General features: G+C 39.3%; 1 protein-coding gene across 1 annotated transcript; it reads left to right on the top strand.

Annotated features, from left to right (window-relative positions):
• Nucleotides 1-10,592: 10,592 nt before the first annotated feature.
• On the top strand, nt 10,593-20,097 carry TTC14 (tetratricopeptide repeat domain 14). The gene is made up of 12 exons (XM_054835567.1): nt 10,593-10,799; nt 10,894-11,015; nt 11,272-11,471; nt 11,865-11,949; nt 12,034-12,163; nt 12,812-12,964; nt 13,643-13,714; nt 14,968-15,087; nt 15,171-15,293; nt 15,994-16,111; nt 18,084-18,193; nt 18,670-20,097. Exons 1-12 carry the CDS (start codon nt 10,636-10,638, stop codon nt 19,631-19,633), a joined length of 2,361 nt encoding a protein of 786 aa, XP_054691542.1. The 5' UTR covers nt 10,593-10,635; the 3' UTR covers nt 19,634-20,097.
• The last annotated feature ends 336 nt before the right edge of the window (nt 20,098-20,433 follow it).

Raw genomic sequence — 20,433 nt, 5'->3', positions numbered from 1 at the left:
GCCAACTCGAAAGTGAACACAAATTTAAAAAATAATGCCTGTCTGTGCTGTTTGTGAGTTTGCAGATTGTGTCTTTTCTTCCAGATTTACTTTTTGACAACTCAATGAACTTTGTGTTCTGGTCCTTCAGGACTTTCTTCATGGTAGCACTACGAATCTCACTGTCTTTGCTTGGGCTACAGGCAAAGCTCCTTACTGTGATTTTCTCATTCTTCTTTTGCCATATTGTGCCAGCGGGACCATTTTCACCAAACAGGCTCAGTTGCCTCCATGGGAAGGAGAAGTCTCCCCATGGGCTAGATGGGTCCATTGAACTCAGACACACTTTTAAGGAATATTGGCAGACTGAGAATGCTGAAATCAAACACTTACTGTCCATCGCAACCTCCCATAGTACTCATATCCCACCTGTGGATCAGACAGGTTCAGACAAAATTAAAAGCCTCTGGACAGTTTGGTAGTATACATGAAAGTAGTTGTGACCTCAAATCACAGATGATCCACATAAAAAATACTAAAAGCGGTGGCTGCACCTGGTGCTGATGACTCTGTTGGAAGTCACAGTTAGGTGTATTCACCTCAAGATGAATCAAAGACAGATTTCCTACAGGAACCTTTGCAAACCAGTAAGATACTGGTGTGCGGGAAGTTTTTGCTGATGCTACCACAGTGTGTTCATATGATGCCAAGGCCAAGTTATACATTTACATTCACATTATTATTAAATTTAGTAAATAAAAGTCTATGCAATTATATCCCAAATCATTTGGGGTGATTAGCATGAAGTAGAACAAAAGTGCACCACCTTTCTGTTGGTTTTGTGTTCTAGGACGGATGAAGAGACTATTTTCACTGACAGGATCATTTTTGTTTTCAAGCGTGTGTTGCCCTGTAGAAATGTCCTCTGGAGTGGTTTGTTTGGGGGTTTTTAAATGTCAATATGGGAGTACAGTGTGTGCCTAGGAGTGAATAATGACTCTAAGATGATTAACATGTTATTATTAAACTATGGGATAATCGCTATCCTGTCAAGTGTCAGTGCATGCATTTCATCAGCCTCCATGTGACTGTGGCTCCTGTGCTGAACTCCCAGTAGCTTTCTTTGATCTAAGGAGAATATTTTTCATGGCCAGCTGCTGAATGTGACCCCTTTGGAACTCCAAACAGCATAAAGAAAACAAAGGTGGATAAACACTACTAAGTCACCAAAAAAAAATCCCCAACTTTGTTGTACCATTTGAAGTAAGCCTGAGCTGACTTTTCAGATGGCAACATAATGGTGGGACCTGTAATAGTGAACGAGCTGAGGCATAACAAAGTGTGAACTTCTCAAGAAATACAGATGAGTCTGCTTTTCAGACTTGCTGATGAGTCACACACAAGGACTGCATGACAAAATGGACCTGTACCATATGCTACAACTGTTTTTGCATTGGTCAAAGTGCAAAGCCTGAGTTTGTGCCAGGGCCTCGAGTACGCACCATTCTGGAGTTTAGTTGGCTGAGTTAAGGGGTTTAGTGGACTGAGCACAAGATCAGCTCCTTCACTGACAATAGCTACTGCAAAGACAACTAGAAGTGAGGGCCTGCCTCTCCTTTCCCTTGGGAGTTGCTTTTAAGCTGAGGGTTTGTTATTGCTTTCCCTCTGTTGCTTTGCAGCCATGTTGCAGCTGTGTCGGCACCAAGCTCTGACCTCCAAACTTGGACCTGGACCCAGACCCACTGGCTGGGCCTCCTGGCTTGGAGCTGCCTCCTCACTGAGGACTTACTGAGGGGCAATCAGTGGGCTGTGTCTGACCCTGATCACTATCCCCAGCCCTGATCTGACTTGTTGATCGACATCCTGGCTCCTGGGTGGGGTCACTGCTCCCACCAGCCTCCTTGTGCTCACCACCAGCTCACCTTCCTTTCCACACACAGGTGGCCCTTGCAGCTCTCTGACAGTTTGTCCCTTCAGTGGCTTCATGTACCTGAGTAACTGAGTTAAGTCTACTTGTTTTAGGGGTTCAAAATAAAATATGTGGACTTCCATTATAATTGCTTTCCAAGGTCCAGCATGTTGCATAGTCAACAACTGAAGTCAATTTTTTAAGTAATGGTGGATTTTGCCCAAACAGATGAGTGAGACTGAAGGCAGATAGAGATACCCTGTGAAGTGGTATGTTGAAACTACAGTTCACCTGCTGATAGACTTTAATTTCTACCATCCTGCTGCTTGTCTTTTCAGCTGTGAGAGCCACTGCACAAGATAAGAGAACAGTGGCTTTCTCCACTGAAAAATTGGTTTATTTTGGTTTTTGGGTCTTGCCAGGGAACCAGCATTTAATCACCAAGATGTGTCCTGCTGCTAAGCTGCATGACAGCTTGATGCACCAGAGCATGCTCCCCACTGAAAATGTAAAGTATTTATGCTGTATATTTTTCTACCTAAGGAACCTACAGATTTTTGCTAGTAATGGCTTTCCTTTTTTCCAGCTAAATTACAAAAAAGTGTCTGCATTTCCATTCTGGTATCAGTGAAGCTATACAGCTCTTGTACTCTTATCTTACTTTACAATATATTTTTCTTTTCTATGATCATTATTTTAAAGCATGCAGGCAATAATACTCTTTCCCTGTGGGGGAAAAAAAAAAAAAAATTATGTGTACATCACACTAGCCAAGCTTTCTCCTGCTCTTTCTGGCTTTTAACATAGCTCTTAAAGAGGCCAAATGACTGTTTTATCTCCCAGCTGTGCAAGATGCAATTTCTGAAGTAGAATACAGAGGATTATGGCCCATTTTAGGTACAAACAGGAACCTACTACTGCTCAGAGTCTGCAATTGCATCTTAGACTTGTCATTATAGCCCTTGTTATATTTTGATACCTCCATTTGGCCCTACTGAAGATACTACGTATCTTAATCTACCTTTTTCCCTACAATTTTCCTGTCCTATATCCTCCGTTTACTTGTTGGGTTGTTGGGGTTTTTTTGACAGCACTTTGCAACAAATGACTTGTCAAAGACTCTAGATAGTTTCTGACCACCTGATACTGTAAATTGTTTCTCTGCTGCCCACCCCTTACAAGAAGGCGCTGCTAGCTCTGGTTAGGGAAGACTTTTCCCTTTATTGTGGCACTCAATGCCAAAATGACCCTTGCAGTCTACAGAAAACTCCTTCTCACGTTTTGAAACTTCCAAACCTGGATTGCAGGACTCAAAACACTGTTTGGATGCTGTACATTATTTGAATTCACTGATTTTGAAGAAAAACAGTTCCTTCCATTTTTCAGATTTACTTTGTGATCACTCTTAACACGAGGCAGACTTTTTCAGTTTTAGAGAAGCAAAGCACTAAATTTGCATTATGAGATTAAAAATCAAGTTAGAGAAGTGAAAGATAAAAAATAATGGAACACTGCGTTTAAGGACCTGATGATAATCTGTTTCCCTAGTTGTCACTTAAATTTCTCAGAGACACATTCTGTCAGTAGGAGCCGACAGGACGGTTCAACCACATCTGCTTGAAGTGTTACTTTTCAGGACCAATCTTCTCCTGGATTATTAACCTTCTGTTTAAACTCTTGATTGTATGTATGCTATCTAGCATTAACCAAGCCTTACAGCATTTTTGACATTGCTACATCATTTCCTTCCAGCTTCTCAACTTAAGGAAACATTGTATTGAAGCCTTAACTCTCACTGTTAGTGCAGATACAAATTAGAACTTGACCAGACAGAATTGTGCTCATAAGGATTTTGTTGATGGCTTTTTATAGACAGTATGTTGACATTTTGTACAGATGGAAAAATTTTGATTTCTTTCTCCCACTTACTGTTCTCCTACACATGTACAGACAGTCCCTCATGTATATATTTGCCAGTTTTAGGAGGATCAGATCATCACAAGAGGGGAGTTTTAAATACCAGTGTTTTAAATTTGTATGTTTATTCCTCATTCATAATCAACTCAGCAAAGAGCTACATATGTAATTAGTTGTGACAGAAAACAATTCCATTTGCAAGAACTTCATTTGTGGTAATAAATAGCATCCTTTCTTAGGGCAGAATTTGCAAAGGTGTTTACATATCTAACCTACTTTTATGCTTTTTGAAACCTTCTTAGGCACCATTCTGTGACTTTAGCTGCCAGTACCTTTAAAAACAGAATTTGGTATCAGTGTCATAGAATATGCTACAAAAGAGAGATGAATGGAGTGCATCATTTTCATTTCAGTTTGTCTCTGCATTTGATTTGGGACACGATATTAGAGGCTGTATTTATTTATTTTTTAAAGAGGTGAATTCTGACTCTTGCTGTACTTTTGACACGAGTCCCTTACTTGTACTCTAAGTCCATGACTGTTACCTGCACACACAGACATCTTTCTTTCACAGAAGTGTTATTTTTTTCACATTTCAAGCTACCTCCTCTTTTCTTGTTTCTGCTTTAGATTTTCATTTGTTTCAGAGCTTCTTTTCCCTGTGATTACATATTTCAGTTCAACTGCTGTAATAAGACAAGAATCTAGAGAAAATCAACAGATGTATATTACTTAGATTTCAACAGCCCCAGCCAAACAGTGTTTGGACTTTGACACTCGATTGCACTGATGTGTTGTGATTAATGCTTTCCTAATTGTAGATAGCAGTGCAAGCACAGAAAGTTTAATGACTGATTTCTGATTTTCATGCTTGACCTGAAACCTCCTGAAGTCAATGGCAGCCCTCAATGTCTCCATCCAAAGTCCATCAGAGACACTAAACTTCCCATTAAAAACAGTGCCAGCTGTTTCTGTCTCAGCCTTTGTAACTTGTTCACTGAGCCAAAAGACAGACTGGAACACCAGGCAACAGATTTTACTTACAGATTTAAAAACTTTATTATACAAATTGGAAACCTCTAATAATACATTATGAACCTAAGGATAATTATGAAGTTCAAAGCAGATCTATATTTTTTTTCATGGCTTGCTAATTTACTTGCAAATCAGTCCAGCTTTCTGGATTTAACATGGTGAGGAATTCACCAAATGTTTAAACAAACAAATATCATATACATACACCAGTTTAGCTTTTCACTGTTCCATTTGGCCTCTGCTTTTGGTTCTTGATTGGAAAAACAAAGCTGATCTGTCAGGAGACTAATTAATGTCTACACGTGAGGGTTGCTACTTATGGCTGTGAGTTACTGGAATTACACCATCCAAATAATACTGGAATTAACTTCTCTTTCTATTTGCAAATGTATTTGTTAATCACTGTATTTTCAGAAAATTCTTATTGAGATAGAAATTAATTGGAAATCGTATCACACCAACTTAGCTTATCAACTTTAATGGGAGTTTCACCTGCTTAGGACAAAACTCATTTTTTGATACATTTTATTTATTTTAAATAAAGGTAGGCTCATGCATTAAATGGGAGCAAGCATGGAGATAATTAATCTGCATTGTGAAGTTGCCAACTGTTTAACTCCTCATGAATTCATTAAAACAGTTTCAACTCTTTAATTTTAGTGTAGTTTAAATAGTGACAAATTTTAAAGAAATTAAGAGGCTGCTAATTACTTTGTGACAATGGTTACATGCCAGGTTCATTGCAGGCAGTTAAGAAAACAACTTCTGATATTTGTTAATTGCTCTTTAGCCAGTATTTATTACACATGCTGCACATACGGAATGTTAGAGCAACTGACCATGAGGTGCAAAAAGAAGTAGGCTGTTTTACCAAGAATAGAACGCCACTGGTTTAGATCTTCAAAATACTTTCTGAGACTTCTTTGAATATCTTTGGAAAGTTCACATATGTGAGATGACAGTTGAGAAAGATGACAATTGCTGGAGAAAGAATTTTACAATGAAAACATGAATACTGCTCTACTATGGACAAGAGACTTAATAATTGAGAGTAGTTGCATGCCTAAAGTTAAACATCACTTTGTAGTGCTTGCAGACTTGAGATCAAATATTCTTGCTGCATGTAAGTATAATATATATTAGTATATAGACGCTATATATACTACACACTGGAAATAAAATTTTACATTGTAAGTAATGATGTGCTCTGCTGACTGGAAGGTTGTGATGCTGACTGTAAGTTGTAATGACTTGCTCTAAACCTCAGAATTCAGGATGGCTCTCCCTTGCTGTAAAGCAGTAGATACTATCACTCTATGGAGTGTTAGAAGCTGGAAAATTCATAAAAAACCCCACAAAAACCTGTCTGCTTTGCATACCTTCTGCTGAGTCCCTCGTGTATCGTAGGAATTTGCACTGTAGGCAGTATTTCTAGATGTATTGCAAGCTGTACAGGTGGGTGTATACATATTGTCTGTGTCATGATTACCACTAAGTTGCCTGACTGGTGTTCCTGTCAAATAAGCCAACTTTCATTCACAACAGCATGTTTTTTCATATTTAGGTTAAAAAAAAGTCAATGCCAATGTTGCCTGCAGTAACATTTTGAGTCTCACCTGAAACCTTCAAACATTTGTCAGTAATTTGCAGGCACAAAATGCTGCGCTAAGTGCACAAGCAGTAATCCTTACAGCCACACAAAGGCTCAGCAGTGCCACTGCCTGCAGTTTGACAGCAATCGCCAGAAGTCGGAGGGGGTTCTCAGTTGACATTTCTTGACTATTATTTCTCTTTTATTCCAACAGAGTCTAATTGTTGATTCAGAGCCCGGGCAGTTTCCACAGTCTGTCTTTGCATATTTATTATGTGCGACCAACTATTATTTGTCTACGCATTTCCAGAAACCGGAGAAATGCAAAGGTCCATGACACCATAAGCAGATGCTCGGCTTATCTCCAGGTGAGTCTACATGTCACTGAAACTGTACTCTCTCCCACAGACTGTGCCAAAGTTGGACTTAACGATGAACTTTCTAAAAACGGAAATGCTTGAACGGGCACAGCTTGGGTTCTTCCATCACTCTGAGTTTGGTGTTGTTTTCACACCTCCTCATTGTATTTGGTGATTATGCCTGCAGACATAATGTTTTCCCCCAAGTAGAGCTACTAACTGGCTAGCAATTATTTTGTGCTGAACTTCTTTCCCTTCATTACTCTTGAGCTAAAATAATATCTTGGATATCATGTTATCTTTGAACAATCCCTTTGCTGCTTTGTAAAATAACAGAAAGTCTGGTAGCAGGACTGCTTTTGGCAGAATTTGCCAAAAATATGACAACACAGCCGGAAGTATAGCTCTTTGTGTTAATTCTCTTAAGTACTATTAATTTCGTATTTCTTTGCCCAAAGAATATATTTAGTTGAACATTTCACTCCCATTTGCAATAGGCTAAAATTTGTCTCAAATCTGCCCAAACTTTGCAGAAAATAATACTTTGTGACAAGCATGATCTTGGAGGATCTAATCTTTTTGTCAGTGATAAAATGTGGCTCTTGACACAAAATCCTTTCCTCCATGTGATTTTTCTTGGAAGCTTTACCACTGATATTGGATACTTGGGAACATTTGAAAAGCAGCTTGACCTTGTTGCATTCAAACTGTGCTTACTGGGGTTTGATGAAAATCTGCTTAGTATTTCACATATCCACTTTGAAATTCTACCATGCCTATCAGTTTTGGGGTTGTTCAGGAGCCCTATCACTGAGAGTTTGACCCTGGGTTCAAAGCTAGCTTGCTGTAAATTCATAAGCTTTGTATTGTGGAAGTTACAGGCTGCATGATGGATTTTGGGAGCTACCTTTTATCATGCATTGACCTAAATTGTCAGAAAATTTACATCAAACTCGTTCAGACATGTCTGCTTTCAGAGTATCTGGAATGCTCCTCTGTGAGTAGGGCAATGTGTTGACTTCTATCACTTTCTCCTGCAGAATCAGGACACTTCCTGCCCACTCTCTTTGTTTATTTAGCACGAGGTGAAGCACTATTCATCCAGGCAGTTCCTAAGTCAATGGAACAGTGAATAAATGACATCATAGCGTATGGAGCATGCCCCCTCCTCAGGCCTGGGATCTCTTAAGCTGTATATATACCCCTGGGTTTATTCCATACTGTCCCATTTAGCATTATCGCTGCCTGAACTGTGGTGGCTGCTATATCTTTCTATCAAAAATATTTCCTATTGGGGAGCTAAAGTAAAACAAGCCAAAATTGAAAAGAAAAAAAAAAATCTGCTGTTTTGAAAACATGAAGAGATATTTTTAAGAGCTCAATGGATATCCAGGCACTATCACATGAGAGAAAAGGATGGCAAAGGCTCTTGTGTGCCCTGAGTAAGGAGGAACAACACAGTGTGCCATTGCCTTGCTTTGCTTCTGAGTTCATTATCATAACCTGAAAAATAGGAAAGAAAATACAAGTTCATGGTCACATGCCCTGCTCTGGCAAAGCTATTGCTGAAGGTGGAATTATTGGGAGTATTTTAGTTTGTTTGATTAAGATAACTTCAGAATTTGTTGGGTCTAGTTAAAGAAAGGATCACTTTAAATATGAAGTTAACCTTCATATTCAGGGCAACTAATCTGCATTCTCTGTGTTAATATGTTATAAATTACTGAATTTCCTAAAATGCAATTGATTTCTACTCAGAGAAGAAAATGTCTGTAAGAAGAGTCCATAATTGGAGGTGGTTCAGCTTTTACCATGATTTTTTGCTGGTATGTTAAGTCCAGAAGCCACAACACATTTAAGTATTTATTCATAATGTCTTACTTCTTGTACATTGTATGTGTGTATCTGCATATGAGACTGGAGAAATACTTTCACAAGCAGACTTCGTGCTTCAAACAACTTTTTTTTTTATTGCTAGCTCTTTGTATTTGCTAAGCAACACAAATTAACTCTTCCTCAAAATACCATTCCATCAAATAAAACTGCCGTTATTTGCAATTGTGCAACACAGTTCAGGGCATTGCACTTGCAGTGTGATTCATCCAGGAAATGGTCCCTTTCTGCACTGGATCTTTGCAGGTACATTAACCTTTCCATCTCAATTTGTCTCTAATCAGTCTTAATGTCTAGAAATTTCCATCTAATGTTCGTGGTTTTTTCCCACCATGGTAACCCGAAATCTAAGTACACACCTGGTCTTATTTAGATCAAGACGACTTTAAATCAAAATTCTGACAGCTGTTTGGTACATAATAAGTGTTATGCCACCTTTATCTTTTATATTAAAACAGGGGGACATGAAATGAAAATAAAATATAAACTTGCCCTTCTAGTGCCTTCCCCAAGTCTGCTATACCAGTGATATCCCTGCTGGCTTTGAAGTGAGCTTCTGAGACCAGTGTCTTTGATATGATCCTTGCCCTCACAGTCATGCTGCTTCCTAGAAGAGTTTGTGTCACTGATCTGCTGACAGCCAGATTGCTATTTTTTCTTCAGCATTGTACTGAGGGTAAAAGTGACATTATGCCGTTTGCAGTGGGTTTTCTTGCCCCCCCCCCCCCCCCCCATTAATTATTGAATGCAATGCCAGGGACAAATTATTCTTGGGCACTGAAGAACTGTGATCTTTCTAATAGACTTGGATTAATTCCAGCTGCTTTTAAGCACCTTTCTCCATTAGCTAGAAGAGGTGATTAGCATGAAGAGCCTCCTGAGTTAAGTGTCTTTTAGCATCTAAAGTTAGCGCTGGTAAACTGAAGCACCGAACCCCGCATTAGGCCTATTTTAATGGCTCAACTGTAATCTCAGTGCGTTATCTTTTCCCGAGATAATTGCCCATTTTACCCTTTGTTTCAGTACAACTATTCTGACAGAGACAGAACATCTCTCGCCCGCACACTTCTTTGTTTCAGTTGTATGAATTTCTGATGGGAGGCCTGTCGGAGGGACAATTCGAAGAAAGAGCATTACGAATATTGCAGTTTATTTACACTCAACGTGGGCCCCGTCACCTCCAGGGTGAGCTGCACACAGCCGGGGGGTCTGTGATGCTCTTTCCTTTATTCTCTTCATTGTAATTTAGTGCAAACATTAAAGAACTAATCAAGAACTTCTCGAGTGCTGTTTCCTCAGATCTGAAGAATCTCTACCTTCTGAAACAAACACGCTTCAGTCAACGTCCGGAGAAACCTATTTCGCGGGAAGTGCCCAGGCTGCGCCCCCTCAGAACGAGATGCCCCGGTGAGGAAGCAGAGCCTTTTCTCTTTAAAATCTGTATTTGAATGCCACTATCGGCACACGGGGATCGCGCCGCGGGCCCGGGACTGCCGCACTCCGCCTCAGCCGGACGCGGCGCAGGCACGGCGGAGGCGCAGCGCCCCCTGCCGACATGGCCACCGCGGGAACAGCCGTTAGGGGCCGCCCGCGGCCGCCACCCGGCGCTGCCGAGCTGCCGAGAAATTACGTAGCCGCCGGCCATCTGTGTCATTTTTACCTTTTAGGTTTTATTTTTTATTATTCTCGCAGTACTTTTTAAATACAGGCAGCGGGAACCCTGGAGACCCGCCCCGCAAACAGGGCGGGGACCCCGCAGCAGCCGGTGCTGCCGCTGTCCCGCAGAGCGGTCCTCCTGCTCCGCAGGGGGCGCTGCGGCCGTCTGCTCCCACCCCCAGCTCTTGTCCCCGCCCCCTCCACGCAGCGCATGCGCGTTGCCCCGTATTGTCGCGTCAGGCCGGGCGGGGGGTGGTTCCGGTTCTGGTTCCTGTTCCGGGCGAGACGGCGGCGGTATGGATCGGGAGCTGCTGCGTCAGGCGTTGAGCTACCACGGCCCCACGCTGCTCTCGCTGCTCCGCGCCGAGCAGCACGACAACCCCGATTTCCGGGGGCTGCTGCCGCCGCCGGGGGCTGCGTTCGAGCCGCCCCGCGGAGCCCCGAACCCGCCGGGCTCCTGGTGAGGGTCGCCGAGGGGGTGCGGTCAAGGGGACCGAGCGAGCGAGCTGTGAGGGGGCCGCGGGGTGTTTCTCACCGGGTTCTCCTTCCCTTAGGAAAGGGAGGGAGAGCATTGACACCGAGATACAGCGCTTCATTGCCAAAAAAGCTGATCTCCTTTTCGCTCATTCGTGGAAACCCAACGGGCCTCTCTCCGACACAATAGAAGAAAATGAAGGTAAGTCTGCGCGCTGGCTTCTCTGGGACGGGGTCTCTCTGTCATGCCCGCTGGGGAGTGTAGGGACAGGGCGCTTCAATTAGCAGGATTTTTAAAACCAAGGTGAAAGTTTCTGCTCTTGTTTTTTATAGGCTATGCATAAACGTCTTGTTAGTATAAATACATTAGATTTTAATATATTTTGTTATTATGAAGTACTTTGTGTTTTTCGGCTGTAGCTTGGTTGGTTTGTAACTGAATGTCTCCTGTGTTGCAGAGTATTATGCTGTAATGCCTCCCCTGGAACGGTTCATGGAGGTTCCCAGGGAAGACAGGAGAGAATTATTTTTTCGAGACATTGAACGTGGTGATATCGTGATTGGGAAGATTACTTCTATTCGTGAATTTGGCTTTTTCATGGTGTTGATTTGTCTGGGAAGTGGTATCATACGGGAGATTTCAGATTTAGAAATCACTGTAAGATATGGCTTTATTTTTTTCTTGATAAGTAGTAACTTTTTAATGTATTAGTTGCCTCTTGTATCTCTTAATGGAGTGGTATGTGTAAAACTGAACTTTGGGATCATGGGCAGTATCTGAATTTGTGAACAGTTTGTTTTGCTGACAGATGTTTTGCTGAGCCAGTAAATGCTTTTTTTTTTTTAATGACCCATACTCCATATTTATTACTTTTGAGCTGAAAAGTTCATCATTTACGGATGCATAAATTTTTATTTGAATCGAGCCATGCTTTTAACTATCACAGTTCTGATGTGTGCATTAAGATTAAACTAACCTTCTGGCTTAATCTTGGGGAGAAAAAACCACTTTGGGCTTTGTTTATGGTATTCCGCCTTTCTTCTATTGCAGGCTCTTTGTCCTTTGAGAGATGTGCCTTCTCAAAGCAACCACGGAGATCCATTATCTTACTATCAAACTGGAGACCTTATTCGAGGCAAGTAGCTGCAAAAGTTGTCAGGAATCTGTTTCGGTTTTGAGATACTTCTGTAATTTTATCTAACTTTCATGATTTTTATAGCTGCAATCAAGGATGTTGATCGTTACCATGAGAAGCTCACGGTGTCACTTTACAGCTCAGCTCTTCCACCCAATCTTTCCAGTACAAAACTAGGCGTAATTACTTCCGATGACTTCCCATTACATTATAGGTAAGGATATACTCTTCAGCTATACTTGCTAGGTGTATTCAGTGTATCTGAAAAGCATCTTTGGCAGACTGTTCTTTAAATTTGTCGATGGTGTTTCTGATTTAATTGGATGATTCCATACTTTTTGTTGTTTGTCTTTTTTGATCTATGTGTTTCTGGATATGTCAAGTGTGGTTGGTCTTTTAGCATCTTTCCCAAAATGTAAGGAAAGCAAAAAGCAAAGTGAGGTATCTGTCACTGTGGGACTGTGTTAACAAAAAAACCCAACAAAACCATACAATCCCCTTCCCCTCACCACTCCAAAAAAAAAAAAAAAAAAGCTTGGGAGACCAGAATATGAAACTCTAAAGTTTTAAAATTACCCCTAGAAGACAGAAGAAAACAGCTATCTGTGCAATTTTTGTAATGTTTTTATATGTCCTGGAGATGCCTAGATGAGTGCCAAAACAGGTTTCAAAAGCTTGCTTAGGCTAAACTATATAAGGGTTGCTAAATAGTAGGAAAATATATGCCTGTAAAAGAGAACAGCTTGTGAGCAGTAATAAGTATTAGTATACGTATTTTTATTCTAAAGCAATTATAAGCATCATAAAATGGAGTATAGTGTCTGTGAGGTTGTGTTTGTGTATATTGGTGCCTTTTTTTAAGGCGAAGCCTGGAAGTTGCTAATACAGCAGAGACCTTTGAAGAGGTTTTGCATCGTTCCCCAGGATTCGCTAATCCATCGTTAGTTGAATATTTAGCAGAAAAACTAGGACTAAGTGAATCAAATCCACCGTCGTTGTTGAGAAGTCTTCAAATGTAAGTGATTTTTACATTGTTCCTATAGCTTTGTAGAGATTATTCTAATCCACTGAAATAGACTTGTGAGTGGAAGTCCTAGACCACTTATACTTAAACCTTTTTCATTTTGATCTGCATGACTGCAGCTTACGTGTCCTTAAATATTTAAAAGCAAACTCCTCTAGAGGAAGAAATTCACATTTGAAATTCTGTTGCTCTGAATAAGCAAGATACCCTATCACACAAAATATTAGATACCAAATACTTGGGGAATTTACTGCTTAGATCTTGTCAGCATCTTTGGATTGAAATGCAGGATGTTGTAAGTTTTATTGTTTTCTGTCAGATGTTTATTCACAATGTTTGTTTTAGTAATAGATCTGACCCCTTCAATAAAATAGGCTCAAACATAAGCAACAATTGATGTTGCGAGCCTGTATATATTAGGCCTCATAGCAGGTGTCTGTATGGTATATTTTTGTTAAATGTACTGCAGCTGTATTAGTTCAGTACATTCAGAATGGGTTGGGGAAAAAATGGTTTCAGAAATATGAAAGAACATTCTTGACTGAGGGAGAGCAGTAGGGTGTTGTATAAATAATGTTTCAGCTTATTTTAACTGCATTATGTATTGTAAGTTTAGTTTTGTAGACTCAGAAGGCCGACTTGATGTTCTTGTTTGTTTTTTCCTTAAAGTAAAAATTTCAGTGAAGAAGATTTTGCACCTGCATTGAGGAAAAAGCAATCTGCATCTTGGGCCTTGAAATGGTGTGTAATGCTTTTTCTTGTCAGAGCTTATTGTTAAGTTAGGTTACGGGTTCTATTTTTTAAAAGAAAATACACATTGAACCAGTTTTTCCACCACGTGTACTGATGTAACCAGGAAGATCTTCTTGAAACCCTAACCATGTACGTGATAAAGTCTCAAGATTCAGTTCCAAAATACTTGTCAGGTTTAAGGGAGAACTTCTAAGAATATTTATAATACATTGTCCCATTCATGAGCTGAGAGCAAGATTTGTAAGAACACCAAATCCGCAATTTCCCATTTTATAACTGGGTGTTGAATGACCAAATACTGCTTGTCATGCCATTTAACCTTAGATTTAACAAGCACACCTGCTGCCTTTGAAAAGTTAAATGTAATTCCCTGGCTGCATTTGGAACAGCAGCTCTGGATAGGTGCTTTTGCTTTTATGCTATGCAGTGTATTTGGGTGTGCTACAGAGTGTAGGAGGCAGAAGTAAGAGAAACTTGTCTCCTAAAACTGTAAAAAAAATTCATGGAAAAACTTGAATCTACCAGCTCAAAACAAAAAAAAAAAAAAACAACCAAAAAAACCAACACAAACTCCCACAAAATCTGCGTGAAGCCTCAGAATTTATGATAAAAAGTGTTTTTCTTAAAACAATAGTGTTTTGCAGCTTTGATTAATTGCAGAAAAAAAATGCTTGTAATGTTAAATATAAATTTATTTATTTTTTTAAATTGCATAATGAAAAGTTCTGAAATTCCATTCATATCAGTTATCTTCCAAAAAGTTAATCTCTTGGCAAATGTAGAAGAAAGATTCAGGTAATATGAAATATAAAACCTGAAAATGTTCCAGTCTGAGATGAACTGGTTTCAGTGTGTACTATCTCCCCATCTCGCCTCATGTTGTTGGTCTAATGGTGATTTTGGATATAACTAAGCCTCTTCCAGTTTAATGGTGGTAGGTCACACATAGAGTTTTGTGCAGAAAAGTGCTTTAAATATTCATTACATAAATGAAGAATAGTGTAATGTAGTAGCACTGTCTGCAGCAATGCTCTCCAGTGCCTTAAGATTTTGGATGAAGACAGTATGTTGTTGTGGAATTATGTCAATATTGCATTAATTTAAAATGCTCGTGTTTATTACGTGATAACAAGGTCAAGTTTTATTACCTATCACTATGTTTGGGACCATAAGTTGTAAGTAACAGTATAAAATATGTTCAGGCTAATTGTGCATAAAATTTTCTAAATATTTTTCTCCAGTGTGAAGGCTGGGGTTGATTATTTTAAGGTCGGGCGCCATGTGGAAGCCATGAATGAGTACAACAAGGCTTTGGAAATTGATCCACAAAACGTTGAAGCTTTGGTAGCACGTGGAGCTCTGTAAGTCTGCTTGTTTCATTGGTCTTTCTACTTTGTGAAAGACAAACATCACTAACATCTGTGCAACTTTTGTCTTGTTCCAGGTATGCAACAAAAGGAAGTCTGAACAAAGCCATAGGTGATTTTGAAATTGCTTTAGAAAACTGTCCTACCCATAGAAATGCAAGAAAATATCTCTGTCAGACACTTGTGGAAAGAGGCGGGCAGTAAGTGTTGGAGTTATGGTTTTGTTTGGTTGTTGACAATTTTTCTCATAATGTTTTCTTAATACCATTCCAGTTAGGACACAGAATGGCATCTTCCCTTCCTGGCTATGCGTTTGGGGGAATTTTAAAAAAAAAAAAAAAAGCCTTTGTTGGAAATATATTTGCTTGTGCAGTTGGTTTACACTTTTTCCTATCCCAGTTAAAATCCTGACAAAATATTTGAGGTTTAATCCTTGATATCCTTTCACTGGAAGGATACCAGGCTTGCATAAAGTCTTGTGAAATGTTTGATTTTATTCCAATAGGTTGTGGGTTTTGTGGGTTTTTTAAAGAAAGTATTTGTAAAAAAAGTTGTGTTCTGTTACTCTACTGAAATAGTGGTTAACCACTGTAACACGAAATTTTACTTTTGTATATTCAGGGAATAGATTTCTTTTGAGCACTGTGTTAAGAAGAGAGAGATGGTATTTTTGAAACTGGAATTGAAATTTCAAAGAACAGTATTACTGATGATGATTAGGAGATAACATGTCAGAAGTACCATTTTACTTCTTTATGAAGGCAGGCTAAGATCATAGATAGGGTCTTGGAGGGATGCAGTGGTAGTGTCAGAGTGCAAATAAGAAAGGTAGTCCTAAAATAAGAAAAAACTGTCAAAATTTGTGGCTTAAATGTGTATGAATTATCACTTGAATTTTAGGCTGGAAGAGGAAGACAAACTACTAAATGCTGAGAATTACTATAAGAAAGCCCTAAGTTTGGATGAGACTTTCCAGGAAGCTGAAGAGGCTTTAACAAAACTCCGTAAGCACATGCAGGTGATTCTTTACTTTCTCTTCATATAGTGAACATCAAAAATCATATTAAATCTTTTGAACAGGGAGAGTTTAAATTGATGGTTTGTCTTATTCTCTGCTTCCCTTCTCCACAGTGAATCTTTTATAGTAAGCATTATGGCTATACCTACCAGAAGAAAGGTACTTCTTGATGACTCCACTGTTTTGAACAGGAGAGTAAAGAAATGCAAAACAGCGGAGACAGGGAAAGAGCAAAGCCTGTTAACCCTGTCAGCCAAAACAAGGATAAGAATGTTCCATCACATGAGCATGATTAGCAATGTTAATTAAAACATTCTGTGAATGCAAAGTGTAAAATGCTTAGGCAAGCCGAATAAACATTGCACACCATTGTACCAGCCAGGTCCTTGTCATTTAGGGTAATTACAAAAAGATAGAGTAACACCAGTCAAAGCTAACTCACAGGAGGATCCCATGAGAGGGGAAATGAAGAGGTGATTTAAAGGAAAACAGCAGGAAGTAGAGGATAGGTGGGCAGGCAGTTTTGTCCTAGCTTTCTTCTCTGTTGTCTTTTTCTTCTCTTGTATGCAGCATGTTTCCCAGGTGAGCCCTGCTGGGTCTCTGTGCTAATCTGAGTTGTCATATCTTTTATCTCCTTTACTTGTGTTATTTTCCAGAGAGGATCAAAGAGTAAAATAGAGCACTGAGGAACAGGCTTGTTTTGTTCTGTGCTTCTGCACATAAGGAAGTACATAGATGGGGGTAGATGGCCCTAATCGACACTTCTTCAGTTGGTGGAGCCATAATGCTGACAAGTTGCGTTTAAAGAAGTGGGAAGGAAGAGGAGATAATGACAATCTTTGTAACAAAACTGAACTACATCAGAGATAAACCATTGTATGGCATTTGAGCACTATCCACATTTGACTGCTTTAGAAAGAGATGTCAGTTAAAATAATGAAGGATATCCTCAACAAGTAGGAGATAATTTTTCTTCTCCTTTAGCATTTTCCTGGTATAATGGGTCGTTGATAAAATGAGCAGATAAAAAACACCATGCTTGCTATTGTTTGTGGCTTGCATAGCCTTAACTGCAATTAAGGGTTTCCTTTGTTCTATCTGTTAAGACAGTTGCTAAGTTTTGAAAATGATAATCAGACTTTCTGCTCTCTCCAAATATGAACAGAGCTATTTGTTAGGGCTGTAAGTGGCAGGAGTCTGATCTCAATAGACTTAATTAGTTTAAGGATTATTCATCTGGTGAGAATAAATGCTTTTCTGTATTTACCTGTGTCTTAACACATAAGTCTGACACTATCACTGTTGTGCTAGAATGGCTGAAACAACACTGAAATGTGTTTTCCTGTAATACTGATTATGTGTTTTTCTCCAATGCATTTTCTTCTGAATTGGACCGTTGTTGCTGTATCTGACATCTGGTGCTGCTCATCACCAACAAACCCTTGGAACATGATTTCTTACGTAAACTATGCATCAAACGGGTCTGTGAAATTGTTACAAAACGGTTTGTATTTAAACGTGGCCAACTCAAATACATTTTAAAATGGGTTCTGCCATGTTTTACCTGTAAACTACAATAATGATACTTTCCCTCAAACCTTTCTCTTCTTTTTCTTTTTTTTCTTCTTCATGCTGGTAATACTATGTTTTTCTTGCATATTCTGCCTATTCTACCTATACCTTTGGGGATCTGTGCTTCACGGTGTGCTGGATCACGGGTACCACTGCAATGGCTGGTCAAATACATTTTTTTTTTAATGGAATAAAAACTGCAAAATGGTCCTTAATGTAAACCCGATTATCACAATGGCCAATGCCAAACTCCTGAACAATATTAATTCTTGATGTGGGAATCCTGGTAAAACATCCCTGGTGTAATTATACATTTGAATGGGGTTGGGGACATGGGGAAAAATACCTGCGTTAACACTTATAATGTGATTTTTTTTTATGATGCTTGGGTTCAAAAAAGAAATCTTTGGAAATGAGGGAGAAACAAGCAGCCAAAGAAGAGAGACAGAAAGAAAAGAAAGTAGAATCAAGCGCAGAAAAATTGCGTAAGCTCTTAAAAGAAGAAAAAAGGTAACTTTGTTATGTTCAGTATACTGATTATGTGGCAATAAGTGCAGATAAGACTGAACAGTCTGTTTCCAAACAGATTGTCCAACAGTAAGCTAGGTAGAACTGCTACCTAGGTAAACTGCTTTTCCTTCAGAATCTTCTCTGTGGGTAGTGTCCGTTAAGGCATATAACCTGTAATGGAGATATATGTGGAAGAGAAGTCGTTTAAAAAATACTTTGCAGTGAGAAGTATTTGTGAAGTGTAATGCCATATTAAACAGGGAAAGATGCCGTTTATAACAAACCATTCAGTGGATTCAATCTTAGTTTTTTGATAAAGAAATGACGTTTCAAGTTGCCTTGCCAGGTCAGGCTCAGTTTCTATCCACGCCTCACAGTTCAATCTTGGCCAGACTCTGGGGAGTACAGATTTGCTTTCCACATACAATTTTTGCCCAATAATGAAGGTTATCTCACAGGTTAATTACATTTTTTAGGTTGAAGAAGAAAAGGAAAGTATCAACTTCCTCCTCGTCGTCATCGTCGTCATCATCAAGTGATTCATCATCAGGTGTATCAATTTCTTCTTCTTCCTCCTCTTCCTCTGATCACAAGAAACATAAGAAAAAGCGTCGGAATAGATCTGAGTCTGCCCGCAGCTCCAAAAAATGCTCATCTAGAGTTTCTTCCCATTATAAAGATCAGATTAGGAAGGAGGAGTGGTATTCACCTCCGGCTGATACCTCTGCTTCTTTTCTTAACCAAAATTTTGAAGTGGAAAAACTGCTGGAAAGCCAGGACAGCTTAGTGTGTCCAAAAACAGAGGTAAAAGAGAAAGACAGACACTGTTCTTTTTCGAGGACTTCAGGCGATGATGAAGACACTTTTGGAGGTAGGTCTGAAGATTCAAGAGATTCTTACAGTAGCTTCAGAACTCTGCCAAGTAGTAGCAAAACTGAAAAATATGGTAAGACAGATAGATTTTTCTCCAGTTGGAGGGGTTCTTCAGGTTCATATCATAAGTCAGATGATAAACCCAGGATGCGTTATTTTAGGAAATTCGAAAGGGACGTAGAGGGGAGAAAAGAGCAGTATAAAAAATATGGCTCAGGTCAAGACAGGTATTATATGTCTCCAGCAGGGTCTGACTATTCTAGTAAGTCAGTGGGAAAGTACAGATCGTATTCTAGCACCTGTTTACATGAAGGTGATAAAAGTTATGATAGTGATAGGCATGTGTTAAGTCAGCATAAAAATGAAAGCGAGTGTAAGGATAGGAAAAGAAGTTACGAGGAGACTAATAAAACAAAGGAACCAGATGAGGAAATGTCTTTAAATGGAACAGCACAGACAGAAAGTGGCGTTAAAAGAAACCTGCCCCAGAACTTAGTTAACATATTCAATCAAATAGCTGAGTTTGAGAAGGAAAAAGGAAGTAAGCAGAAGAAACAGAGTACCTAAGAAAATGTTATTCTGATGAGCGTAAGTTAATGAACTTTTACCTGAGTATCTCTTGAGGAAACGCAGATGAAGAGTGATAGAAAGGCAGAATTTGTTCTGTTTTGCAGAATGTCAAAGAATTCTTGAAGTAAAAATTGTATGGTGGAAAGAGATGCAAGGATATCTTACATAAAATATCAGTTATTATTTAAAATCTAAGTTTCCTTTGCTTTTAACTTGGGCTGTTCCTGTACACTATATCTTTGATAGCCCTGGACTGTAGTTAGTTGTGGAACTCACATCAGATATGCACTTTAACAACAGAGTGGTTTCATTTGGTTTTTCTCCTTCCCTGGGGTACTATTGGCTGTTGATATTTTTGTATCAAACTTAACTTCCAGCTCTAGGAAGGGGATAACTGAATGCAAGTCATGTGCCATCAATGTATATAGCTCATGTGATCATTAAATTTTCATAATCTTTCTTAATTCTGTGTCTTGGTTTTTGTTGATGTTGCTGTGTTGTTTCATACTGGTGTGCTGGTTATTATATATGGTGCTTAAGCGAGTGGAACCCTCCCATGTCTGTGAAAGCAAGCAGATTACATTCTTTAAATGCATCAAACACGTTGTCTGAGTAATCTAAAAAAAAAAAAAAAACAAAAAACAAAAAAAAACCAAAAAAACCCCAAAACCTCATTCTAACTGAAGTATGAGAGAGTTTTAAAACAGTGTTTATTGTCTCGGTGAGTTGCAGTATGGGCCTTTTTTGTTTGGTTTTATTGTGAAGTATTTGCTTTACAAGTAGCCTGAAGGCAGCGG

The sequence above is a fragment of the Grus americana genome, chromosome 9 (genome assembly GCF_028858705.1).
Source record: "Grus americana isolate bGruAme1 chromosome 9, bGruAme1.mat, whole genome shotgun sequence".
Classification (NCBI taxonomy): Eukaryota; Metazoa; Chordata; class Aves; order Gruiformes; family Gruidae; genus Grus; species Grus americana.
Note: the sequence above shows the minus strand (reverse complement) of the source record. Positions and strands in the feature narration are given on the sequence as shown.